General features: G+C 39.0%; 1 protein-coding gene across 2 annotated transcripts in view; it reads left to right on the plus strand.

Moving 5' to 3' along the window:
* ZSWIM6 (zinc finger SWIM-type containing 6) overlaps positions 1-20678 on the plus strand; it is a 205118-nt gene that overhangs the window by 183279 nt on the left and 1161 nt on the right. The window contains exons 6-13 of one of the 2 annotated variants that reach the window (XM_081524321.1): positions 4260-4436; positions 4712-4858; positions 7904-8050; positions 9115-9375; positions 13322-13457; positions 16442-16599; positions 17183-17346; positions 19071-19152. In XM_081524321.1, coding sequence (XP_081380447.1) covers positions 4260-4436; positions 4712-4858; positions 7904-8050; positions 9115-9375; positions 13322-13457; positions 16442-16599; positions 17183-17346; positions 19071-19152 — 1272 coding nt within the window. Of the gene's footprint in view, positions 1-4259; positions 4437-4711; positions 4859-7903; positions 8057-9114; positions 9376-13321; positions 13458-16441; positions 16600-17182; positions 17347-19070; positions 19153-20678 lie in introns of both variants that reach the window. The other variant, XM_081524322.1, reaches the window with a different exon arrangement.

The following is a 20678-nucleotide window of genomic DNA, read 5'->3' on the forward strand; positions in this document are numbered from 1 at the left end:
GGCTAATAGTACCCTCCAGTCTTTGGCAGCTAATACTCCCAGGCATTTCCAAATATCCTCTTAAGTACCTCTATCCCTCATTTCTCTACTGTTCTTTGTGTTTTTTTTTAAGTTTCTCTTTCTCGATTGGATCCACCCATTCAGGTCAAGTCTTTCTCATCTTAAAAAAAGTCTTGCTTGCCCTCATTGTCCCTGCTAGCTACTGACAAATTTTCACCTTTCACATCCAGATATTTAAAGTAGTTAATTCTTGCAAATAGAAATGTCATTCACTGTCACTGTTTTTGTGTTATTTTGTGCTGCTGCTCCCCCTTTTTTGAGAAAATATGAACGACTTTAAATTTATGATATATACACGATGGGAGTTAAATGACATCAGGAGGATTCAGGAATCAAGACTGTCTTTCAGTGTGTGTGGGTTCCATCTGTAGTTGGTACTCCTAGAAAGAGCTGGACAGTGCTGAGTATGAAATGTGATGTTAGCACAGCGTTTTCTGTCTCTACAGAGAAAGAAATAATATGTATTATTCCATAGGGACTTGTCCAATCAAAAAGAGGTTTCAGGCCTTGGGAAAGATGATTGTCTGGCTCTCCTTTGTCTAGAGATATTTGCCTTGGGAATTCAGTATTTGAAATCTGTCACATCTTTATTGCCCATGATGATTTTATTTAATAATTTCAAAGAAAATAAATCTGTCTCTTATAACCCAAGATTTTTTGTAGAGGCTCAGAATTTTCAAGTTTAACAATTCAACATTTATTGTCTTCCGTTGCTAGGAAAAGGATGCTTACATGTACGTAGGCAATATATCTTTGATCTCTTCTTGACTTTATTATATTTAGAGGCTTCTTCGTGGCTGCCATCCTAACATTGTACAGTGTCCTTTTGCTTTCCATTTGGTTACTTTCCCCTTGGTTAAACTTGACTATTCCATAGGCTTTAGAAAACTTCTTAGGAAGTGGTCAACCTCCAGATAAAACAGTTAGTTTCATTTTTGGTTTGACCCAGGGATATGCAGTCAGGACTGGTTTCTAAGGGCAGTATTTATGGCTGTTGTGCCTCAAAGCACTGGGGCTCCTCCTTTTAGCAGAACACCCATATTCTCCAGACGGGCTGGCAGAAGAGACAACCCTACAGAGGGCCTCTGGTGCTCAGCCTGCAGTGCTTCTGCTGGAGGGCTGAGCAGACTGGCTAGTGGAGAGCCTTTGGTGGCTCACAGAGCCCAGCAGCCATGCAGGTGGGTGAAGGGTGCACATGGTACAGACCATGGGCAGAATTGCATGTGTTTGCACATCAGAATGAATCTGAAGTGCAAATCAGGCCCTGTCTTCGCTGAGATTATTTTTTGGAATTAATTGACAGCATTAGAATCCACACCCTTAGTGTTTATTTTTTTTAATATACCTGAATGGTAGCCTTTTTTAATTTTATCTTTTGTGATTGAAAAAACTAATATTATTTTATATGTGTGTGTGCTTAGTTGCTCAGTTGTGTCCAAGTCTTTGCAACCCCGTGGACTGTAGCCCACCAGGCTCCTCTGTCCACAGGATTCTCCAGGCCAGAATTATTGGAGTGGGTAGCCTTTCCCTTCTCCAGGGGATCTTCCCAACCCAGGGATTGAACCCAGGTCTCCCACATTGCAAGTGGATTCTTTACCCTCTGAGCCACCAGGGAAGCCTGAGAATACTAGAATGGGTAGCCTATTCACTTTTCCAGGGTAACTTCCTGACCCAGGAATCGAACTGGGGTTTCCTGCATTGCAGGTGGGTTCTTTACCAACTGATGATGATGATTTCGTTGCTAAGTCGTGTCTGACTCTTGCGACCCCATGGACTGTAGCTCGCCAGGCTCCTCTGTCCATGGAATTTTCTGGGCAAATCCAGTGGGTTGCCCTTTGCTTCTCCTACTTTGCCAGCTGAGCTACCACAAATTTGTGTGTTTATCATTCTAACCATTTAAGATCATCTGTTTCTCTGTTTTCTGTGCTATTGTAAAAAATTTGAAAATATAAGGTATCTAAGATAAAAATTAACCAGAAAAAAAGAAGAAAAAAAGAAACTGACCAGGACTTCCCTGGTGGTCCAGTGGTTAAGACTCCACATTCCCATTGCAGAGGGCGCAGTTTCAGTCCTTGGCTGGGGAAACTAAGATCGCACATGCTACGTGGCAAAAAAAAAAAAAAAATGACCATAATTTTGACACTTAATCAAATCAACTTTTTAAAGTCATTGTCTGTGTACATTTTTTGTGTGTCTGTGCTGTTACAGAGCTTTATATCTTATGTTTTCTTTTAAACAGTATTTAGGTTTTTTTGTTATAATTAGTATTATTGATCTCTTAGAACCAACCACTGTAAAAAGTCTGGTGTGTGTCTTCTATGTATGTCTGTGATATTACAGTCACATAAAAACACGAAAAGTTAAGATTTTAATTTTTTTAATAGAATTGATACCACAGTGGATCAAGTAGACAGATAGGACTTTCATTCTCTTAGTGCATGCATAATACTAAGTTGCTCTTTTGAAGTCTTCTTTTAATTTTAAATTCTGTTTCTGTGATTTGAGTTCAATGAAACTGCACAGCCACTTAACACTAATGTGTGATTTGGATTTTGGAATATTTGATTGACTGTAAGAAGTCATGGAATGAGTTTCTTATTGGGAAGGGGTATATTTATTCTGCTCTGCAAAAAGCCCTGGTAGGTTCCAAAGGCTGTGAAATACAAGGTCCTCTCTCCCCATCTGCAAAGTGTACACTGTCTGCTACTAACAGGAAGTCTGGGCAGGGGCCAGAACAGATACATCAGTGTTTATGCCTCTCAAATTGTCTGTCATCCATGCATTTTGATATGTCTGCCATTCAAGTACAGCTGTCTAAGTCCACCTGAGACCAAGCTGAAGTAATGTCTCTTTCTGTTAAAGACCATTCAAAAGCCTTTCAGAACAGCTGACATAGCTGAATTTGGAGTGAGGTTATCTGTGTTTTGATCTTGACTGCCATTGCCTGGGTGTTGTGACCTTGGCAAGTCACTTTACTTCTCTCGATTTTCAGTTCCATCAGCAGAATAGAGGGTTTGTCTGGATAAGTTTTCAGAGCTCTTCTTGATTCAGGTGTGTTTTGATTTTTATGATTTCCTTTATGTCTGTGCTTAGCCAAAGCTCCAAGGACAGGAAGATGAAACTTTACCAACTAAGGAAGCTCCAGATTTTACTTTTCATTTAGTGAAGTCTCAGAACAGTGAGGGGTGATACTTGAGCTAGATAAAGCACCCATGAATAAAAATAGTTTGTTACCCTGATTGTCAGTTGAGGCTCTTTCTAAGGTTTGTGCCACAGTTGAAGGTAAGTCTGGAGTGGGGACCCAAGGGCTGGGAGGGCAGGTAGAATTTGAACCACGTTTTCCAGAAGAACTGAATAATCCCAGAAGTTGGGGTAAGAATATCCTTTATTCCCCAAACATTTCTTTTCTCCGTCAGGTCCTGAAACTTGAACCCTCTTCGGAGTGTGTGCTTCTGCTCTTTTGTGATGCCCCGGCATACACTATGCTGGGGACATCACACCAGTCATGGAACCTGCACGGAAGTCAGGAGGCAGCCTGTAGGGCAAGGTAAGTGCGCTGGTTTGTTTTGTAGCTATGTTGTGTGGCTTTGTGAAATGTTAAATATATGCATTTATGCCCTTTGGGATATAAAGTGCCATTTCATCATTATATCCCAAGAAGCATAATAATTTTAATTGTGCAAAACCGCACAATATAGTTAAAAAATACAACCAAAAGCACAACCCTTCTGCATATTTTTAAAGGCTGATTGCATCTTCCTGAAAGGTTCCATGGCTGGTGTCTCATCTCTTGCATAGTGTTTGTTGATCCCATCAGGGCAGCCCACCACAGCACCTCAGAAATGGGGAGCAGTGAGTTTTCCTGTGATTTTTGTGCTGAGTGCCTCCTCTGAGTGTATTTGGCATGGAAACTAGACGTGACAGTTCTTTTTGCAGGACGCCTTTAACCTTAGCTTTGATGGCTGCAGAGTGTGTGTGTTTGATAAAACAAGAGAATGAATGTTGGCTCTTTGGGCTGATTTGCCTCCTAGTACTTAGGACATGAGAATATTCACCCTCCATCCTTCTGCTTAGGGGGTGCAGGACAGTCTGTGTGGGTGTGTTCATGAACATCTGGCCACAGAATGGTATGGTATGAAACTGATTTATTGACATGTGAATCATAGCTGACACAGCTTTCTGAATTGTGGAAAAAACAGATTCATCGAACAGGCCACATCGGACAGTGTTCACCCGAGCCATTGAGGCATGCGATCTCCACTGGCAGGATAGCCACTTGCAGCACATTATCAACAGTGACCTATACACCAACTACTGTTACCATGACGACACTGAAAACTCCCTCTTTGACTCCCGCGGGTGGCCCCTTTGGCATGGTAAGTGGCCAGACCGGAAAGACATTTCCATGACTTACTTCTTTGTTTAGTTTCTATAGCATTATTGGAGTGGGAGGTGGAGAGTTGAGGGATTCAATGGGAGATGGATGAATGCTTGGCAATAGGAGTTTTTCATTCAAATCCAAGTTCAGAAATGGTTTCTTCTGTCTTTTTAATAGTATTTCGGGGGAAATATCTTACTATTAAATCCTGTTTTTATAGGTATATCTGATAATGACAACTTCCCCCCCCCCACCCTTAACTTTCTGTTTTAGAACATGTTCCTACAGCCTGTGCACGAGTGGATGCATTACGTTCTCACGGGTACCCCAGAGAAGCACTGAGACTGGCAATAGCTATTGTTAACACATTAAGACGACAGCAACAGAAGCAGCTGGAGATGTTCCGAACTCAGAAAAAAGGTGAATGCGTGAGGGAGTTTGTTTCCATTGGAATGAGATTCTTGGTGATAATGTCACTAGGTTTTATGCTCTTTGGGGGAGAGAGAGCTTTTAAAATTAAGAGCCATGGAGATGGCTTTACTCACCACTCTTTTGAAATGTTTAATAGCTAGCTAATCTGTGACATATTTTAGGCATTTTCCCTCTCTGGTTGAATGTTGTGAAACATAAGTTGTTTTATTTTTAAAGTTTCTTAGTCTCCTAAGTTAATTTTTTAAGGGGGAAGTTATTTTTTTGTTTTTTTGTTTTTTTAGTGTTTGAGTTATATAGTATATTTGAATTACCTAAAATGCAAGTTAACCAGATATATTTCATTCTGTGAAGAAACATTTTAATTGTGACAATAAGGGCTCCAGTGGTAGACTGCCTATGTTTGAATTCTGGCAAGAGGTCCTGGCTGGAGACCTTAGGCATTGACTTGACCTTTATCTGTGGATTGGGGCTCAATTGAGGACTTGTCTCCTGCAGTTATTTCCTATTCAGTGCTGAAAGCAGGCCTCACATGATATAAAAGCAGTGTAAAACATTTTAATTGCAATAACTTGTACATCAGGATATGATGTGTAGTTAAAGTGACCAAATAGAACTCCTGGATTTTTTAGATTCTGTAAATAACCTTTGATGAGCTATCAACTGGCAGAACATATTTAACTCCTCTTTGTCTCAGTTTATTAATCTTTTAAATTTTAAGCATTACTTAGTAATAACAGTTGCAACAGAGTTATATTACACACATAAGGCCCTGATCAGAAGAAAGAAATATGTATGCTTTCTCTGATTAATCCATGTGCTTCTTTTTCTTCTGTACGTGTAGATCTTTTTTATTTTTCTTTGGTATGATTGTTTTGTTTTTACTCTGGAATTTTATATTTTACTCAGAGAGAAGTAGTTTTAGTTGTGATTTTCTTTGGCTTATATTTTTATTTTATTCCTTGGTCAATTATACGGTCAATTATACACACATCTAGGGTATAGCTGAAAATTATCAAAAGTTGAAGTGGGCTGGAGATTAGACTGGTGTAATATTTTATATCCTCTATATTACAAATATTAAAAATGTTAACTAACAATCATTTTTTGATGAAAGAAAGTTCCAGAGTTACCACATGAACCAAAAAAGGGGGAGCTCAAATGGGACTGGAATGTGATATCCTTGAAAGTCATTACTTTGTCCAGTTCTTCATGTTCATCATATCATCACTGGTTACCAGATATATTTGCAGAATATGTTGCTTGGCCGTTTGCAAAATTTTTCTGAAATCTCTCCCTTATGGCCAAGAGGCATTTAATTCTGAAAAGTAGAAAGGATGAAAACTGGCTAAGAGAGAATGAAGTATTTTTTATACTGCAACAGGACAGCTTGCTCTTGATGATCACTGGAGTTTTAAAACTTTACTTTATTGCTCTTTACTAAAAAATGTTTTTAAAATAAGTTTAATTTAAATGTTACAATATCTAAGAAATACAAAATGTAAAAATGTTAGTTCATATAGATTAAGTTGAAACACATGTTAAGGTATTAATAGCTGCCTTTGATTGTCTTTGAGGTCTCAGACTCATTTCTCTTTTATCCTTTACATAATGAAAATTTTAAATTCAGACTATTCTTTACTAGTACTACATATCTATATAGTTTGTCCACATTCAAAGAATAGGTGTTTTCATACTGTTACAGTTCCAAATTGCTGTAGCAGTTATTTGTTATGGGGCCGAGATTAGTAAATAAAATATCTTGTACATTTTCAATAATATTTGGCATATGTCAACTTTTTAAAAAATTGATATAATTGACATACAACATTAGTTTCAGGTATACAAGATAATGATTCCATACTTATATATGTGTTTAAATGATTGCCACAGTAAGTCTAATACACACCATACACACATATATATATGTGTGTGTATATATATAGAGAGAGACAGAGAGACAGAGAGACAGACAGACTTGTTGCTAAGAGTAATACTCATGTTTCTGTTTTCATCCTGGTTGTGTATATTAAAAGCCATTGACAGAAATTGAAGGGAAAGACCCTTCCAAGGAATCTAGTACTCAGTTTCCATAAATTGTAATACATTGTGCCAGGCCATACTTTATTTTTATGTACTTATAGTTGGTAGTCCAAAACAGAAGACTTCTAAAGGAATATTGAACTTGTGGAATAGCTCTTTAGCTATTTACAAGCCAATATTTTTCTTGTTTATTTTATATTAAATGTAGTTTTTATTTTACTTTGCTTCAAGAACGAACTACTACTATTCATTATTTTCGTAAACACTTACATGTAAAGTACTGCATTGTTTACAATAATGGAATATATCCTAAAGTATTTGCAGCTTTTTCCTCAGCCCTCTAACTTGAGAATTTTAAAGTTCTAACATTCCATGAAGAAAATGAAAAGGATACATTTCATCCAAATTATGTTATCTTCTGTTGTAGTTCCCCTTTGTGGAAAAGTTTCTCTCTTAAATGGCTTACATGTCCATGATAAGAAAGACTCTTATAAGGTGATAGGGGAGTTCAAGTCTGACCCAGAGTATAGCTGCTCTTTAGACTCTATTTTAGATGACTCAGTGAGCCTGGACTCTAAGAATATGTTGCAGTTAGCCAATGATAATTCCAAGGGGAATTCTTAGCTCTCTTTAATGCCACTCCTAGGAGGTGAGGAGAGTTGTCCTTAGCTTCTCAGGTGAGAAATTAGAATTCATTTTTCCTCACACATTATAATTTAATAGTGTAAACAATAATGTCAACCTAGTACCCTGGACACATGAATTAAATAGATGTTTGAGAGCTTTCCTGGGAAGTTAACACCATTTATATTGATTCACAGATGACTCTTTAGAACTTAAAATAGTTCACAAGTTGGGTTTTTACGAAACCTTGTTTTTTAATTAAAGAGGAGTTTTGAACATAGTATTAATTTGTGAGGATACTGCTATTAAACAGTAAAGTCTTTCTTTCCTCTGCTTCTCTCCATATCTCAATTCTCTTTTCTTACACAGAGCTACCCCATAAAAGCATAACCTCAATAACCAATCTGGAGGGCTGGGTTGGACACCCCTTGGACCCCGTGGGCACACTCTTCAGCAGCCTTATGGAAGCCTGCCACACTGACGACGAAAGCTTCCCTGTGTTCTCAGATTTTACAGGTAAAAATAAAACAATAAAAACATTGACATTTGTCTCGTGTGCTTTCCCCCCCTAAACCCTGAATGGCATTCGTCACTGGTCATTGTTCTTCACTGTTTTTTTAATGAATCCATATAGTTAACAGGACTAGCAGTTAGCAGGAAATGGTACTCCCACTATTTAGGCAGCCTTCTCAAACTGAGAAAAGTCTTGGAGTTGACAGTTAGCAGCATGTATCAAGAACCTAAAAATACTCATTCCCTTCTAATCAGTGATTGTACATCTAAGAATTTATCTGTGCTTCTTACTATTTTCCAGCATAAAGATATAAAATAAGGATGTACATCATATGGCAGGGAAGAAGGTTTGTACCTTTGCTGCTCCCATGACTGGATTAGCTTGGAGAGTTAATTATCTAGCCTGTGGTGGTTGCCCTCATGGATTTTGGTGACCCAAACTCTTATCAGGAGGGTGAGGGTATGACTCTGAATCCACTTTCTTTGGGAGTTTGACAGTTGAAGTTTGTTAAGAATTTCTAAATAGAAGCACCTTAACAGTGATAAGATGATGTTCAAAGAATCATTCTCTTTTGACAACTGATGACTCTGATAACAAAAAGGACCGTGAAATTGAGTTACATATATGTTGTGTTCTCTACTGTTTTTATTATAAATTACAACATTGTGGTAAAAGTATGAAACTTTTTTCAATTCTAGGCTTTAAAAAATTACTAACTATTACAGTCATCATGTAATTTTACTCTTGGTTAATTAAAAATTTGTTTACTGTTAAGTATTCTTAGTAGTTCTTCTTAGATTTATGGTTTTCCTTGGTGATTCCTTTTTAATGAGAGAAAAATATTTGTACTATGATTTCCCCCAGAACATACACATTTAGTCAGTTGATGGTCATTTTTTAAAAGATATTGGGAAATTATATACTTTATCCTAAGAGAAATGGTTTTCCAGCTTTCTTGGAGCTAAGTCAATAATTCGTTTAAGAGTTCTGGGTAAAATATTAATAGATTGTGCCTGTCAGAGCATCTGCAAAAGTAGTTTCTGAACTTTGATTTCTTCTGTGACAGAGAATATGGGACAGTGCAAGTCTCTGGAATACCAGCATCTACCTGCACACAAATTCCTAGAAGAAGGGGAATCCTACCTAACGCTGGCCGTGGAAGTAGCCCTAATAGGGCTGGGACAGCAGCGGGTCATGCCTGATGGGCTGTACACCCAGGAGAAGGTTTGCCGCAATGAGGAACAGCTCATCTCCAAGCTTCAGGAGATTGAATTGGATGACACACTGGTGAAAATTTTTCGCAAGCAAGCAGTCTTCCTATTAGAAGGTAATTAATTGATAACTCTTCCACTTGTTTAGCCCATTTTATTTAGGCATTCCGCTTTCTTATGTTGGGAATACTATTTGAGTACATTTAATACAGTAGTTATCCTGATTGGTATGGTCACTGAGTGTCATAGGCATGTTCATTTTCCAAAAAGTAGTATCACTTAATAAAAAAGTACAGATGTTTAGATGTTTATTATTTATTAGGTGGTCATGTAAGAAAGAGCCTGCTTAAAAATGAGCCCTATTTGAATGTCACGAGCTTTAAAAAGGACTGTTTTTATTTAGACTGTTGTTCTTGAGATAAATGTAAATTTGATATTTAATGAATTATTGCTGGTAGCAATATTCCTTTGATCAGTTAAGTAATAAAATGGAAATTGGTTGGCATTCCTCCAAATTATTGGCTGTTACATGAATTCTGGATTTTGAATGTATCATTTGCACATGCTGATAAAGGACCAACAACTGCAGAAGTGAATTTTCACTGTGCTAATTATTTCAGAAAATTCATTAAAGGTAGATTCATCAAGGTAGAAGTTTCATAGAATCTCTAAGGCAAAGTCAAGTTTTCTTCTTTCTGTAAGGTCAAGAGAAAAGTGAAAATGTTAGTTGCTCAATCATGTCCAACTTTTTGTGACCCCATGGACTGTAGCCGCCAGGCTCCTCTGTCCATGGAATTCTCCAGGGAAGAATACTGGAGTGGGTAGCCATTCCTTTCTCCCAGGATCTTCCCGACCCAGGGATTGAACCTGTCTCCTGCATTGCAAGCAGATTATTTACCATCTGAGCCAAACAAACAAATCCCCAAATTTTGACTGATTTTTTTTTTAATGTTTTTTCCTTGTCAAGAATAAGTGTAATTAATGTGGTAGCCTAATCTTCTACTGGAGAAGGTAACCCACTCCAGGATTCTTGCCTGGAGAGTCCCATGGACAGAGCAGCCTGGCGGCTACAGTCCAGGGGGTCACACAGTCAGACATGACTGAGCAACTTAGCATTAGCAACCTTTTACACAGATTTGGGAGATGTCAGAATTTTTTAATTGCTTCTATCTCTCAAGTACATGTGTGTTATTTTTGTGGGATTCTCTGTGATTGATAAGCTCATAGAATATGGTTTCTTTGTCTTGTATTTGGAATGGCTATACTTAGGGAAGGGATTTAGAGAAAATAGCATTTCAAAACCTCTCTTATATGTCTAAAGCTAAAGATCTAGTTGAAGAAATTTTATTTCATTAAATACATTTTACAGTTATATGTTTTAGAAGTGCATCTTAAAAAGAAAAATGTTCTTCTGAATAAAACATGCTTAATTTTGGTAAAAATTCCTCATATTTTGAAGTACTCTCCTAAAGTTATTTTTTCTCCTAAAGATAAAAGCCTTTCTTGACAAATTTCAAATGATCTTGATCCTTTCATTACTGTTTTAGTTTCCTGTCATATATTTCCTTTTGATATAAGCAATGTCATTAGCCACAAAGTTTTTTTTATGCTGACTCTTAGCAACTCTTGGTAAACTGCCTTTTGATTTTCATTATCCTAAAGTAATAGAAGAGGATGTGTGCTTTTCAAAGTTGATAGTGTCTGATACCTGTTCATCACTTACTTAGCTATATGTCTTCATGTTCATTACTTATGAATATTTTTTAACTTTGTTTTACGCTTTGATTAGTCCATACTTTCTTGTTAAACATTTTAATTAGAACATGCCTGATAAGGAGTGCTGATGACTTATCCCAGCCTCCTGTCCTTTCCCAGCCTTGCTCAGCCCACAAAGAGTGGGTGGTGCAGGACAGGAAGAAGTCCAAGGGGAAGCCAAGGGACCATTTGTATAAACTCCAAAAGATAAGTGCTCCATGATAGAATCAACTGCCCTGGGCACCAAGTTCTTCATTCATTTATACTCTGTGAATTTCAGGGGCAAATTAGTTAGCTGACTCAAGTATCTGAAAAAGAGGAAGCAGTAACCCTGTATTGTTGCTGAGTGTTAGTCACTTTTGGACATACTGTGGGCATATTGGGTCAGTGGGTATGTTGGAAAAACATTTCTGGGGAACTTATATTCCACATTTCAGTTGTTCACCTTTCAGTACACTGGAGCTCACGGATTACACTGATTATTCATTGACAAATAATTCTGTGATACCTGACTGAATGTTTTGGTTGTTGGGAGGTGCTGTTATATTGATTATGCATCCTGGCTTTCCCTGCGTAGTACAGAAAGGGAACTTGATGGTTTAAGGGAAATGCTTAAAGGAAATGGAGGAGAGATAAAGAAGAAAAATAGATGTTTGCTATAATTAGTCCTTAATAGAGTAGAGTTAACGTCTTACTCTGCTCAAGCTGCCATAAAAAAATACTACAGGTTAGATGCATAAACAACAGAAATTTATTTCTCACAGTTCTGGAGGCTGAGAAGTCCAGGGTCAAGGTGCTAGCTAATTCAGTTTCTGGTGAGGGCCCTCCTCCTGCCTTGCACATGGCTGCCTTCTCTCTGAGTACTCACAGGGCAGTGACACTAATTCTGTTGGACCAGGTCAGGGCCCCTGTGACCTCATTTAACCTTAATTACTTCCATGAAGGCTCAATCTTCAAATACAGTCACCTTGGGACTTAAGGCTTTAACATAGGGATTTGAGAGGAAGGCAAGCATTCAGTCTATAATAGTAACAAATAGTTTGGCCTTATATGAACTAAAGTTAAAAACTGTAATGCTATGTCAACTAATATCAGATCACTAAAACATTTTTAAATATCTTTAGTTTGTCTTGGTAAAAAGTAGTCTACATGACTTTTAAAGTACTTAATAAGGAACAGTTCAAAACTGCTAACCAAAGAATGAAACAATGACATTAAAAACAAATGATCTAAAATATATCATGCTCTTACCAGAGTGCCCAGTTCAGTAACTCCTCTCACTGTTTCCTCTAAACTGCATTTCTTGCATTCTAAACTCTTCACCAGACTTAGTTTTCTCATGGAAATCAAATGTATTATGTCCTTTGAGCAGTAGTGTGATGGTTCATAATTCTAGAGTCATGAAACCGATGTTACCCAAAGGTGACATGGAAACTAATTTACAAAACACTTTACAGTAACTAGACCTCAGAGTACCTAAGCGGAAAGTAGTTGAACTAACCACTGTGGTTTCCTTTCAAAATTTGTTTTAAAAATTGGTATTGCCCTTCATAAGGTAGCATTCAGAGAGCATAAAGGGGAAGTCAGCTCTGCCACGATGCCTTCATAACTTCTGAGAAATGAATTTTGATAGCATTAATATAAGTTTGCTTTTGAAATTGATCTTTTGAAGCCCAAATAGTGTCAAATTCAGTTACTTTTTTTCTTTTGCCTACGGTGAGTATTATTCTATTTTTTGTTATTAATCACTTTCTGAGAATTAACATCTATTTCTCCTTATTAGAAGCAGCAATACTTAAAAGTCTTTGTATTGGAATTTGTGGTTCAGAATCTCCATCCCTCCCCCTGAAGCAGAGCACTCTTTTCTGGAAACCTGGCTTATCTGTGCCCCTACAGCTGATGAGTCTGGGGCAGGTTCCAAAGTGAAGCTGTAGAGTCATCTGTGTATTTGAAAATCTGGATGCTTAGATATCACACATTGAGAGAGGGTCTGTCTTAAGTTCAGTGGGGTTTCCTGCTTCCTTATTTCCTAAGCAGTTGTAATGTGAAAAAGCTTGCCCCATAGTTGTGTGATTCTCCTTTTAGCTGTGCTGCAGGGAGTTGTCCCTGAAGTGAATTTGATGTCGTATACTCTACCCTGTAGCATCATTTTTAACTTAAGAATTGTATTCATTTTGATCATGTCACTTAGATTACATTCTTCACTAGATTAACACTGTTTATAACTTTACATAAGAAATTTATACTTTACAAGAAGTCTTAATTCCTTGTTTAAGAATGTAAAATGTGTATGCTCTCTTCCTACAGCCGGCCCATATAGTGGTTTAGGCGAAATAATCCATCGGGAGAGTGTTCCAATGCACACATTTGCCAAGTATCTCTTCACCTCTCTCCTACCTCATGATGCTGAACTGGCATACAAAATTGCACTGAGAGCAATGCGGTACGTATTCCGCCCCATGGGCAGAGGTGATCCAGATCCCCACCGGGAAAAATGGCTGTTAACTGACTGCTCGCTCATCCGTGTTTCCTGTAGGCAGCGGAAATCTGAAGAAGCTATTCGTGCTTCTCGAGTTGTGGTGGTGGTAGTTTGTTGCTTCGTTTGGCTTTTGTTTTAAAGTAAGGGGAAAAGGAGGTTTTTGTCAGCTGTCACACTCACGTTCATGGTAGCTTTATCCTACTTTGTCTTGAAGCTGCAATTTGAGACTAGAGAACAATTTCAGGTCGGGTTTGGTCACAAAGCAGCAGCAGTTGAAACCTTCCTAAATAAACTCATTCTTTTGAAAAAATTAGATTTTTGAAACAGTGGTAAACAATACATATACTTGGCTGAATATAATAATTGAGGGAGCCCTTCACACCTGCTACAATTATATATTCCCATCAGTAGTTCAGGAAAGCCATCTTGGCACTGAAACGCTTTTGTGCTCAACTGGCACATGAGAGAAGATGGGAGCTCTGTCTAGCATGGACGGCATTGCAGTTTAGGGGTCTTCCAGGGTTTACTTGCCTCAGCTTTGTTTCCATCCCCCTCAGTCCCTTTTTCAGTAATAATAATTAGAACACATTGTCCTCTGCCGCTGACTTTTCTGTTTTCTCCTCCTTTATAAAGTCAGTTCACAAAGTAATTATTTTCATCATGAATTTGTGCTAGCTGAATATTTTTTAATGAATTCAATATTACATTTTTCAATCTTATATATAGCCTTTTAAACTTTAAGGACCTCAAAGAAATAATCTACTTTCTTAATACATGAGCCTTTTCCTTTTTTTTTTTAAATCAACACACTTGTTAAAGTGCACATTAGAGCCTGTTATTGCCACCTGAAGACACACCTCCAACTTGAGATGTTGGAAAATAGTTTGATTCCACAGAAACTTTTTAGCCAGTATAGTGGATTCAAAAACAGTGCCTTTCCCGTATGAGTGTAACTTATAAATCACAGGAGGCCTCTTTTTTATGCAGCGATAGAGTGTGTATTCATTTATGTGTTTATATGTGCCTGTGTGTCATTGTGTATGGAGGCTAACATCTTTTAATTTGACATGACATTTGCCTTGGCAACATGAAATCTCATTAACATATCAGAAAAACCTTAAAAGTTCTCTCTAGTCTATTTTTTAAATATTAAAAAAAAGTAATAACTAACATAAGCAAAAGTCCCCTACCAAATTACTTTATACCACTTGGTTTATATTTTAGAGTGCAATTTTATAAGTACGTTCCTATTCCCATTTTTGGAAACTGAAATGGAAGTTGTCAGATGAAGACAGGCACTCTGCTCTGTACTAAGACTTGTGCTTCTGTGTAAATGGAAGGATGCTAATGTTGTGATGCCACCAGATGCTATTGCCTCAAATCCTGTAAAGTTTAAGGGTAAAATAGCGTAAGGTTTCTCTGTGGTTCTGGGTTATATGAAGGTATCTATCAGGAGGGGAGAGGCTTACTTTTCTAACACTCAGAAACTCATCTTTGTCTGCCCCCGGTGGCTGCCAAGGCAGAATGTTCATGGGGAATTCTAGCAGGGCACAGGGGAATTGTTACCACCTCTTCTTTTCCACCTGCCACATGCCCTCAGCCAAAGGGCTGCTGTGGGAGGGAGGTGGTGTGAACTACTAGAGCATCTCTAGTATGCACGGAGTGAATGCTCTTCTGGATGGATTCTGATACTGTTTCTAGCCTCTAGGAACAACCAGGGGAACAGGAAGGAAGAGACCTGTAGCTTACTTGCTTCTTAGTCTTTCTAGAAAGAGAGGGGAAGTGCTGAAGAAAGGTGATTTCACAATCATTTTCCCATCTTTCCAGGAATGTTGACTAGTTTCCCGTAGGGCAACTCTGGAAAGATCTGCCTGTGAATATAAGGATATTCCGGATTTTTTAAAAGCTAACTAGCAACCCCACCAAAATTCTTACTACTAAATTGCCACTGTCTAATGCTAACCTCTCTGTGTCCCTACATAAAAGGAAAAGGGAGGGAGGCCTTTGACCTGTCAGAGCAGTAACTGCTGTTGGGCGGGGCCCCAAGCCCAGCATCACACCCTGAGCCTGCTGACCTCTCCTGGCCCCCAGCTCTTACTCCACAGTCCCTGACACTGGTGTACTTGAGTGAAGTGAAAGTGAAGTCGCTCAGTCGTGAGTGAAGGTCAGTATTTTTGATGAGTGTAAAAAAACGATTGCAGTTACAGCTACTCTGCTAGTCTCGCTGGTGCTTGTGTTTGGAAGAGGCCACTAAGCCTGTGCTTTGTTTCAGTAGTTGTTCTTCATAAGTCAGCATTCTCAAAGGTAGATGGATTAAAATAAGAAATGGTGCAGAATTTGTGTAAGACTGTCAAGGGACAGATACTCAGATCATTTGCACTCATCATCTGTAATGTGATTGATACAACATTTTCTAACTACAAATTTCTGAAGTACAAGGAACTAATTCTGCAGAAAGGATGAATATATGGAAAGGAAGTCATTTTTGTTTGCTTTCACTCTTATTTTAGTAAGTTAATCTTATTCGTCTCAACTAGACAGTGATCCCTAACTCTTCATCATCTCAGTCTTAAATATCCACTTCACTATCAATTTCTTTTGCTTTTTATTTTTTAATGAATTATAAGGTTCAGAAATTTTACAGTAGGTAAACACTAAGACTTGTGTTTCAAACCTCTCTGTTGTTACATATCTTCATTTCTTGAATATTGCCATTTTTCTGAATGATGCTTAAGAAAGGAAACCTCTTAGGTTTAAGTGGTGATCAATTAACGAGGTAACTGGAGCATTCGGACAGCAGAGCGTAGCTGCACCAGCTCTCCCCTCCCCAAGGACCTGAGCAGTCTCTCCCACCGTCTCCCCCCTCCTCTGGCTTCCGGCCAGCCCCTGTGGCCCAGGTGATGGACAGGTGGTAACCGAGCGCTGCCTGCCTTGTCTTATCATTACAGGTTGCTAGTATTGGAATCTGCTGCTCCAGCGGGGGACCTCACCCGCCCACACCACATTGCGTCAGTCGTTCCCAACCGATACCCTCGCTGGTTCACTCTAAGCCACATAGAGTCCCAGCAGTGTGAGCTGGCGTCCACTATGCTAACTGCAGCCAAAGGTACTGGGTTGTCCTGAGGTCTTTTGATGATTTCGTGAATTTGCCTACTTAAGGGTCATGTTTTCCATCAGATTCTCAGTGGTGGAGCTTATGTTGTAAAGGATTCTTTTCTTTAGATGTTAGCTTAGGAAGCAAAACAGGCGCTACTCATTTGAGCCAGCATTTTCCTCATTTAACTGCATCATTAAACTTGCTCCTGGCAGAGTTCAGGTTTAGTCACCATGCCATGTAAATGGTGGGTGAGCTCTGGAAGCAGATTAAAAAGTTGGGTTCCATTTTTTTCTCCCTGAAATATTCACCAGAAATACATCAGTAGGAACCTGAGAGAACTATTTGCTCTCTCTTATTGGTTCTGGTTCACACGTGCTTTTAGTCACTGAGGGTGTGTCTTAGTTACCTCTTTTTGAAGCTGGGATTCACAGGTACTGCAGTAACCGTGGGACTCTGGGTTGTGCCATCTGTGAGCATTACATGCACAGTAACGTGTGCTTTGTGCTCTGTTCCGTTTTAACTCCCTTTGGGTGTGTGGTTTTTTTTGTTTGTTTTGCTCTGCCTTGATTCTGTTTCCCCTTGTTCATTGCAGGTGATGTTCGGAGGTTGGAAACAGTATTAGAATCCATCCAGAAAAACATTCACTCCTCATCCCACATCTTCAAGCTTGCCCAGGATGCATTTAAAATAGCAACTCTCATGGACAGTTTGCCAGACATCACTCTTTTGAAAGTGTCTCTGGAGCTGGGCTTGCAGGTATGTGACTGGGGTCCTTCCGAGGGTGCCAACGGCCGCTAATAAAAGCATCATCCTCAGACTGTGTCTGCTTGTTTGGGTGTTGCAGTGCAGGCCCGTGCCTCTTTGGTGCACAGGTCTGCTAGACCTCAGGAGAGCACTGCGCTTGACAGACACAGTCATTCCCAGCTGAGCCACACTGCAGCTGCATGTGTAGGACCGTGCAATTTAGAAGCCCTGTTGGTGTCTTTCAACAAAAAAATCGTCTTCTGTATTAGAGCCTTAACCTCACTGTTTCTCCTTTAATGAATGAAGAAGAGTTATTGCTGTACATGACTTAAGCCCTTGTGTATAATAAAGATTCAGTTGTTAGGATTCTATTTTTAGAGGAAGTATGGATATTTATTGATGTTTTTTCATTTTCATAACAGATGGACAGTTCTGTCTCCTTTTTATAACCCTGAGAAAATTAGGTAAAGGAATAAGGATTGGGTCTGGTTTCAGCTTCAGCCGGCATGCTTAGACATATTATCAAGGACATTTTGAGTTAGTTATTCAAGTAGATGTTGCTTCCTTATAGTATCTGAAAAGATTACTGTATAAATCAGGAACTGACAAGTTTATGTTTCTACTTTTCTCAGGGAATCCCTATTAACATTTGTGTTTTTCCGTCCATAAAAAGCAGTGAAAGAAATTGCCACCTTCTAATTTTCTAAAGTATGGGGACTAGAATGCCCCAGTTAGATGACTCATACAGTTTTCTAGTTATGGCTTCTCCTTACAGTGATTAATAAGGTTAAAGAATTAGATTACAGGAAAAAGCCCTTGCCATATATATAGTACTCTACAAGTAGAGGGCATGGGAAATTACACTTAAAGCTATATGATGACATTTTAGAAGTTTCTTTTTAAAAATAACTTCATATTGTTTGGCTTATTTTTGTTATCATTTGCCTCAGAGATATGATGCAGAAAGAGCCATTAACATGAGCTTTCTGGTTATTTGGAATTCTGGCAGATTATTTTGGTAAATGGCAGATTACTAGGAGCTTGCTCCCTGCCTCATTCTTCCTGGGATCCAGGAAGGAATCCCATAGACCTTTCCAAGAGAGTGTTATGTTCCTAGAGGTTCTGAATCTTAAAAAATGAGGGAAGCAGGAAGATATGGTTGATTTTATCTAGGAATCTTTCAGAAAGTAAAAAACAAAATTAGATTGCTAATGATCCCAAAGGTGATTTCCTTCTATAGACTTGTGCTTATCTTCTTAATCACCAGGAAGGAACAACCAGAGGTTGAAGAAATAACAATTATTATTTTTTTTAAATGGAGGGTTCCCAGTCAGAATCAATTCATGAGGTGGCTCAGAGATTCAGAAGCATGGACTCTTAAAGACGGGGAGGAGAAGAGAGAATGGGCCATGTTTAATGTTCCAGTCCAGCCTTTGAGTTTTGCAGAGGAGAAAAGTGGTTGATTTAGTGGCTTGCCCAGGATGCCACATCTAGCCAATTGGCCCACCAGGAATAGAACACAAACCTCCTGCCTCCCAGGCTGGGATGAGACCAGCAAGGGAAGCCGTGGACAAATCCAAGTTCATTTGCAGGCCTTTGCTCCAAATAAGGCTCTCCATCTTCCTGGTAGTAGGGAGTGTGCCTAGTATTAATAATTTATACCTTGGGATTAACTGTTTTCTTTTTCACTGACCTGGTATAACCTTCCAAAGCATTCTGTTATCCTGTCTTCATAGGTTATGCGAATGACACTGTCAACCTTAAATTGGCGGCGACGGGAGATGGTGAGGTGGCTGGTAACGTGCGCTACTGAAGTGGGTAGGTAAAATCAGGAGGGGGAGCTTCCCCAGGTGCCTTGTGGTCAGGTTCAACTTGTCATTTCCAGATACATACAAGAACATTTCCACTCTTGTACTTTGACGTCTCCAAGGCTCCTGCCCCTTCCAGCAACCTGCAGGGGCTCCCTTCCCCCAACCCTCACCTTCAACCTCCAGTTATACGCTCTTGCATTGTTCCTATCATATTTGTGGGGCTCCAATGTCTTATCTAAAATGGAATAAGTCAGGGAGTAAACCCTTTTTATTCAGTTGTTCTGTCACACTTAAGGTGCCTTGGGTAGCTTCTTGTGATAATCAGATTTACAGTTTTCATATTCCAGAAATGGAATGAATATGAAACTTTGGTAGGAGGGAAACCATCTTTGAAAATACCTTGAAGACTGTGGGTTAGGGGTTCATGGCACTTTAATGAAAATAATATAAAAGTTAGCTAGTTGCTCTGAGTTTTTCCTTCATCATCTGAGGGCATTTCTCAAGGTACCCAGCAGAGAAGTGACCACTGGGTGTGGTTTAGGTGAGCTTTCAGATGTTTGAGAATGTTTAGTAGCCACAAGAAGATCTGGGCTGCACATAGGTGCTGTTTGTGAAACCCTTCAGCCAGCTAGCTCCCCTCTGCAGCAGTGAGTCGGAACTGAAAAAGCCAGACATTCCTGGTGAGAATGCCAAGACAAACCAAATAGTGGCTGTTTAAAATAAATGTTGGTTAAACAGCCACCATTTCTTCCCATTTGCATCAGAAAAGGATACACACCTGTTGCTGAGAATACACTGCCACCTCAGTGTGTATCTAAAGACTGACACAGCACATACCGTAAAAGCATTTTCCTTGTTGTTTTTCTTTTGTTAATCTATAATGGTATGTTATCTTGGAAAGCAGGAAATTGGTCTCAGTATAAAAGTTACATTATCGACGTGATGCTTTAGTGCATCGATACAAAGATAATACCAGTTCAAAAACTGCCACACCACTACCCTACCCTGCACCAAGACAGAGGCCTAATTTCTCTTAGATTTAGTGCCTGCTCTTTAAATGGCTCACATTTAAAGGATTTTCCTACAGTTGAGGCACACTGATCTGTGTACTTAGAATGATGGTTAAACCTTGTCATCCATGTCAAACATTTGAGTCATCTGTATGTCTGCTTCTGTTGACTTTTTTCTCTCTGATAACAGGTCATAATTCCTTGCTTCTTTGTGTGTTTAATCATTTTGTATTGTGTGTACTTTAAACTTGGGCACATACACACACATATCACGTAAAGACTCCCTATTCTGGTGAGGGTTGTACTTTTTCTGACTCACAGTCTGTAGTGGGTAACTGACAGGAGGCCCCAGTGAACCGGAACTCATTAGCAAAAAGCCATTGTCTGAAATGGCAGGCAAGCAGCGGCACAGCGCAAATACCAGCTGCCGAGAGGATTCATTCTTGATTACAGGAAGTTCATGTTCCTTAGGCATTTCACTGAATAACAATCTATAATCTTATTCTAAAAGGTTGCTCCCAGG

Source organism: Giraffa tippelskirchi, chromosome 8 (assembly GCF_054371585.1).
Source record: "Giraffa tippelskirchi isolate mGirTip1 chromosome 8, T2T-mGirTip1v1.2.pri, whole genome shotgun sequence".
NCBI classification, from domain to species: Eukaryota; Metazoa; Chordata; class Mammalia; order Artiodactyla; family Giraffidae; genus Giraffa; species Giraffa tippelskirchi.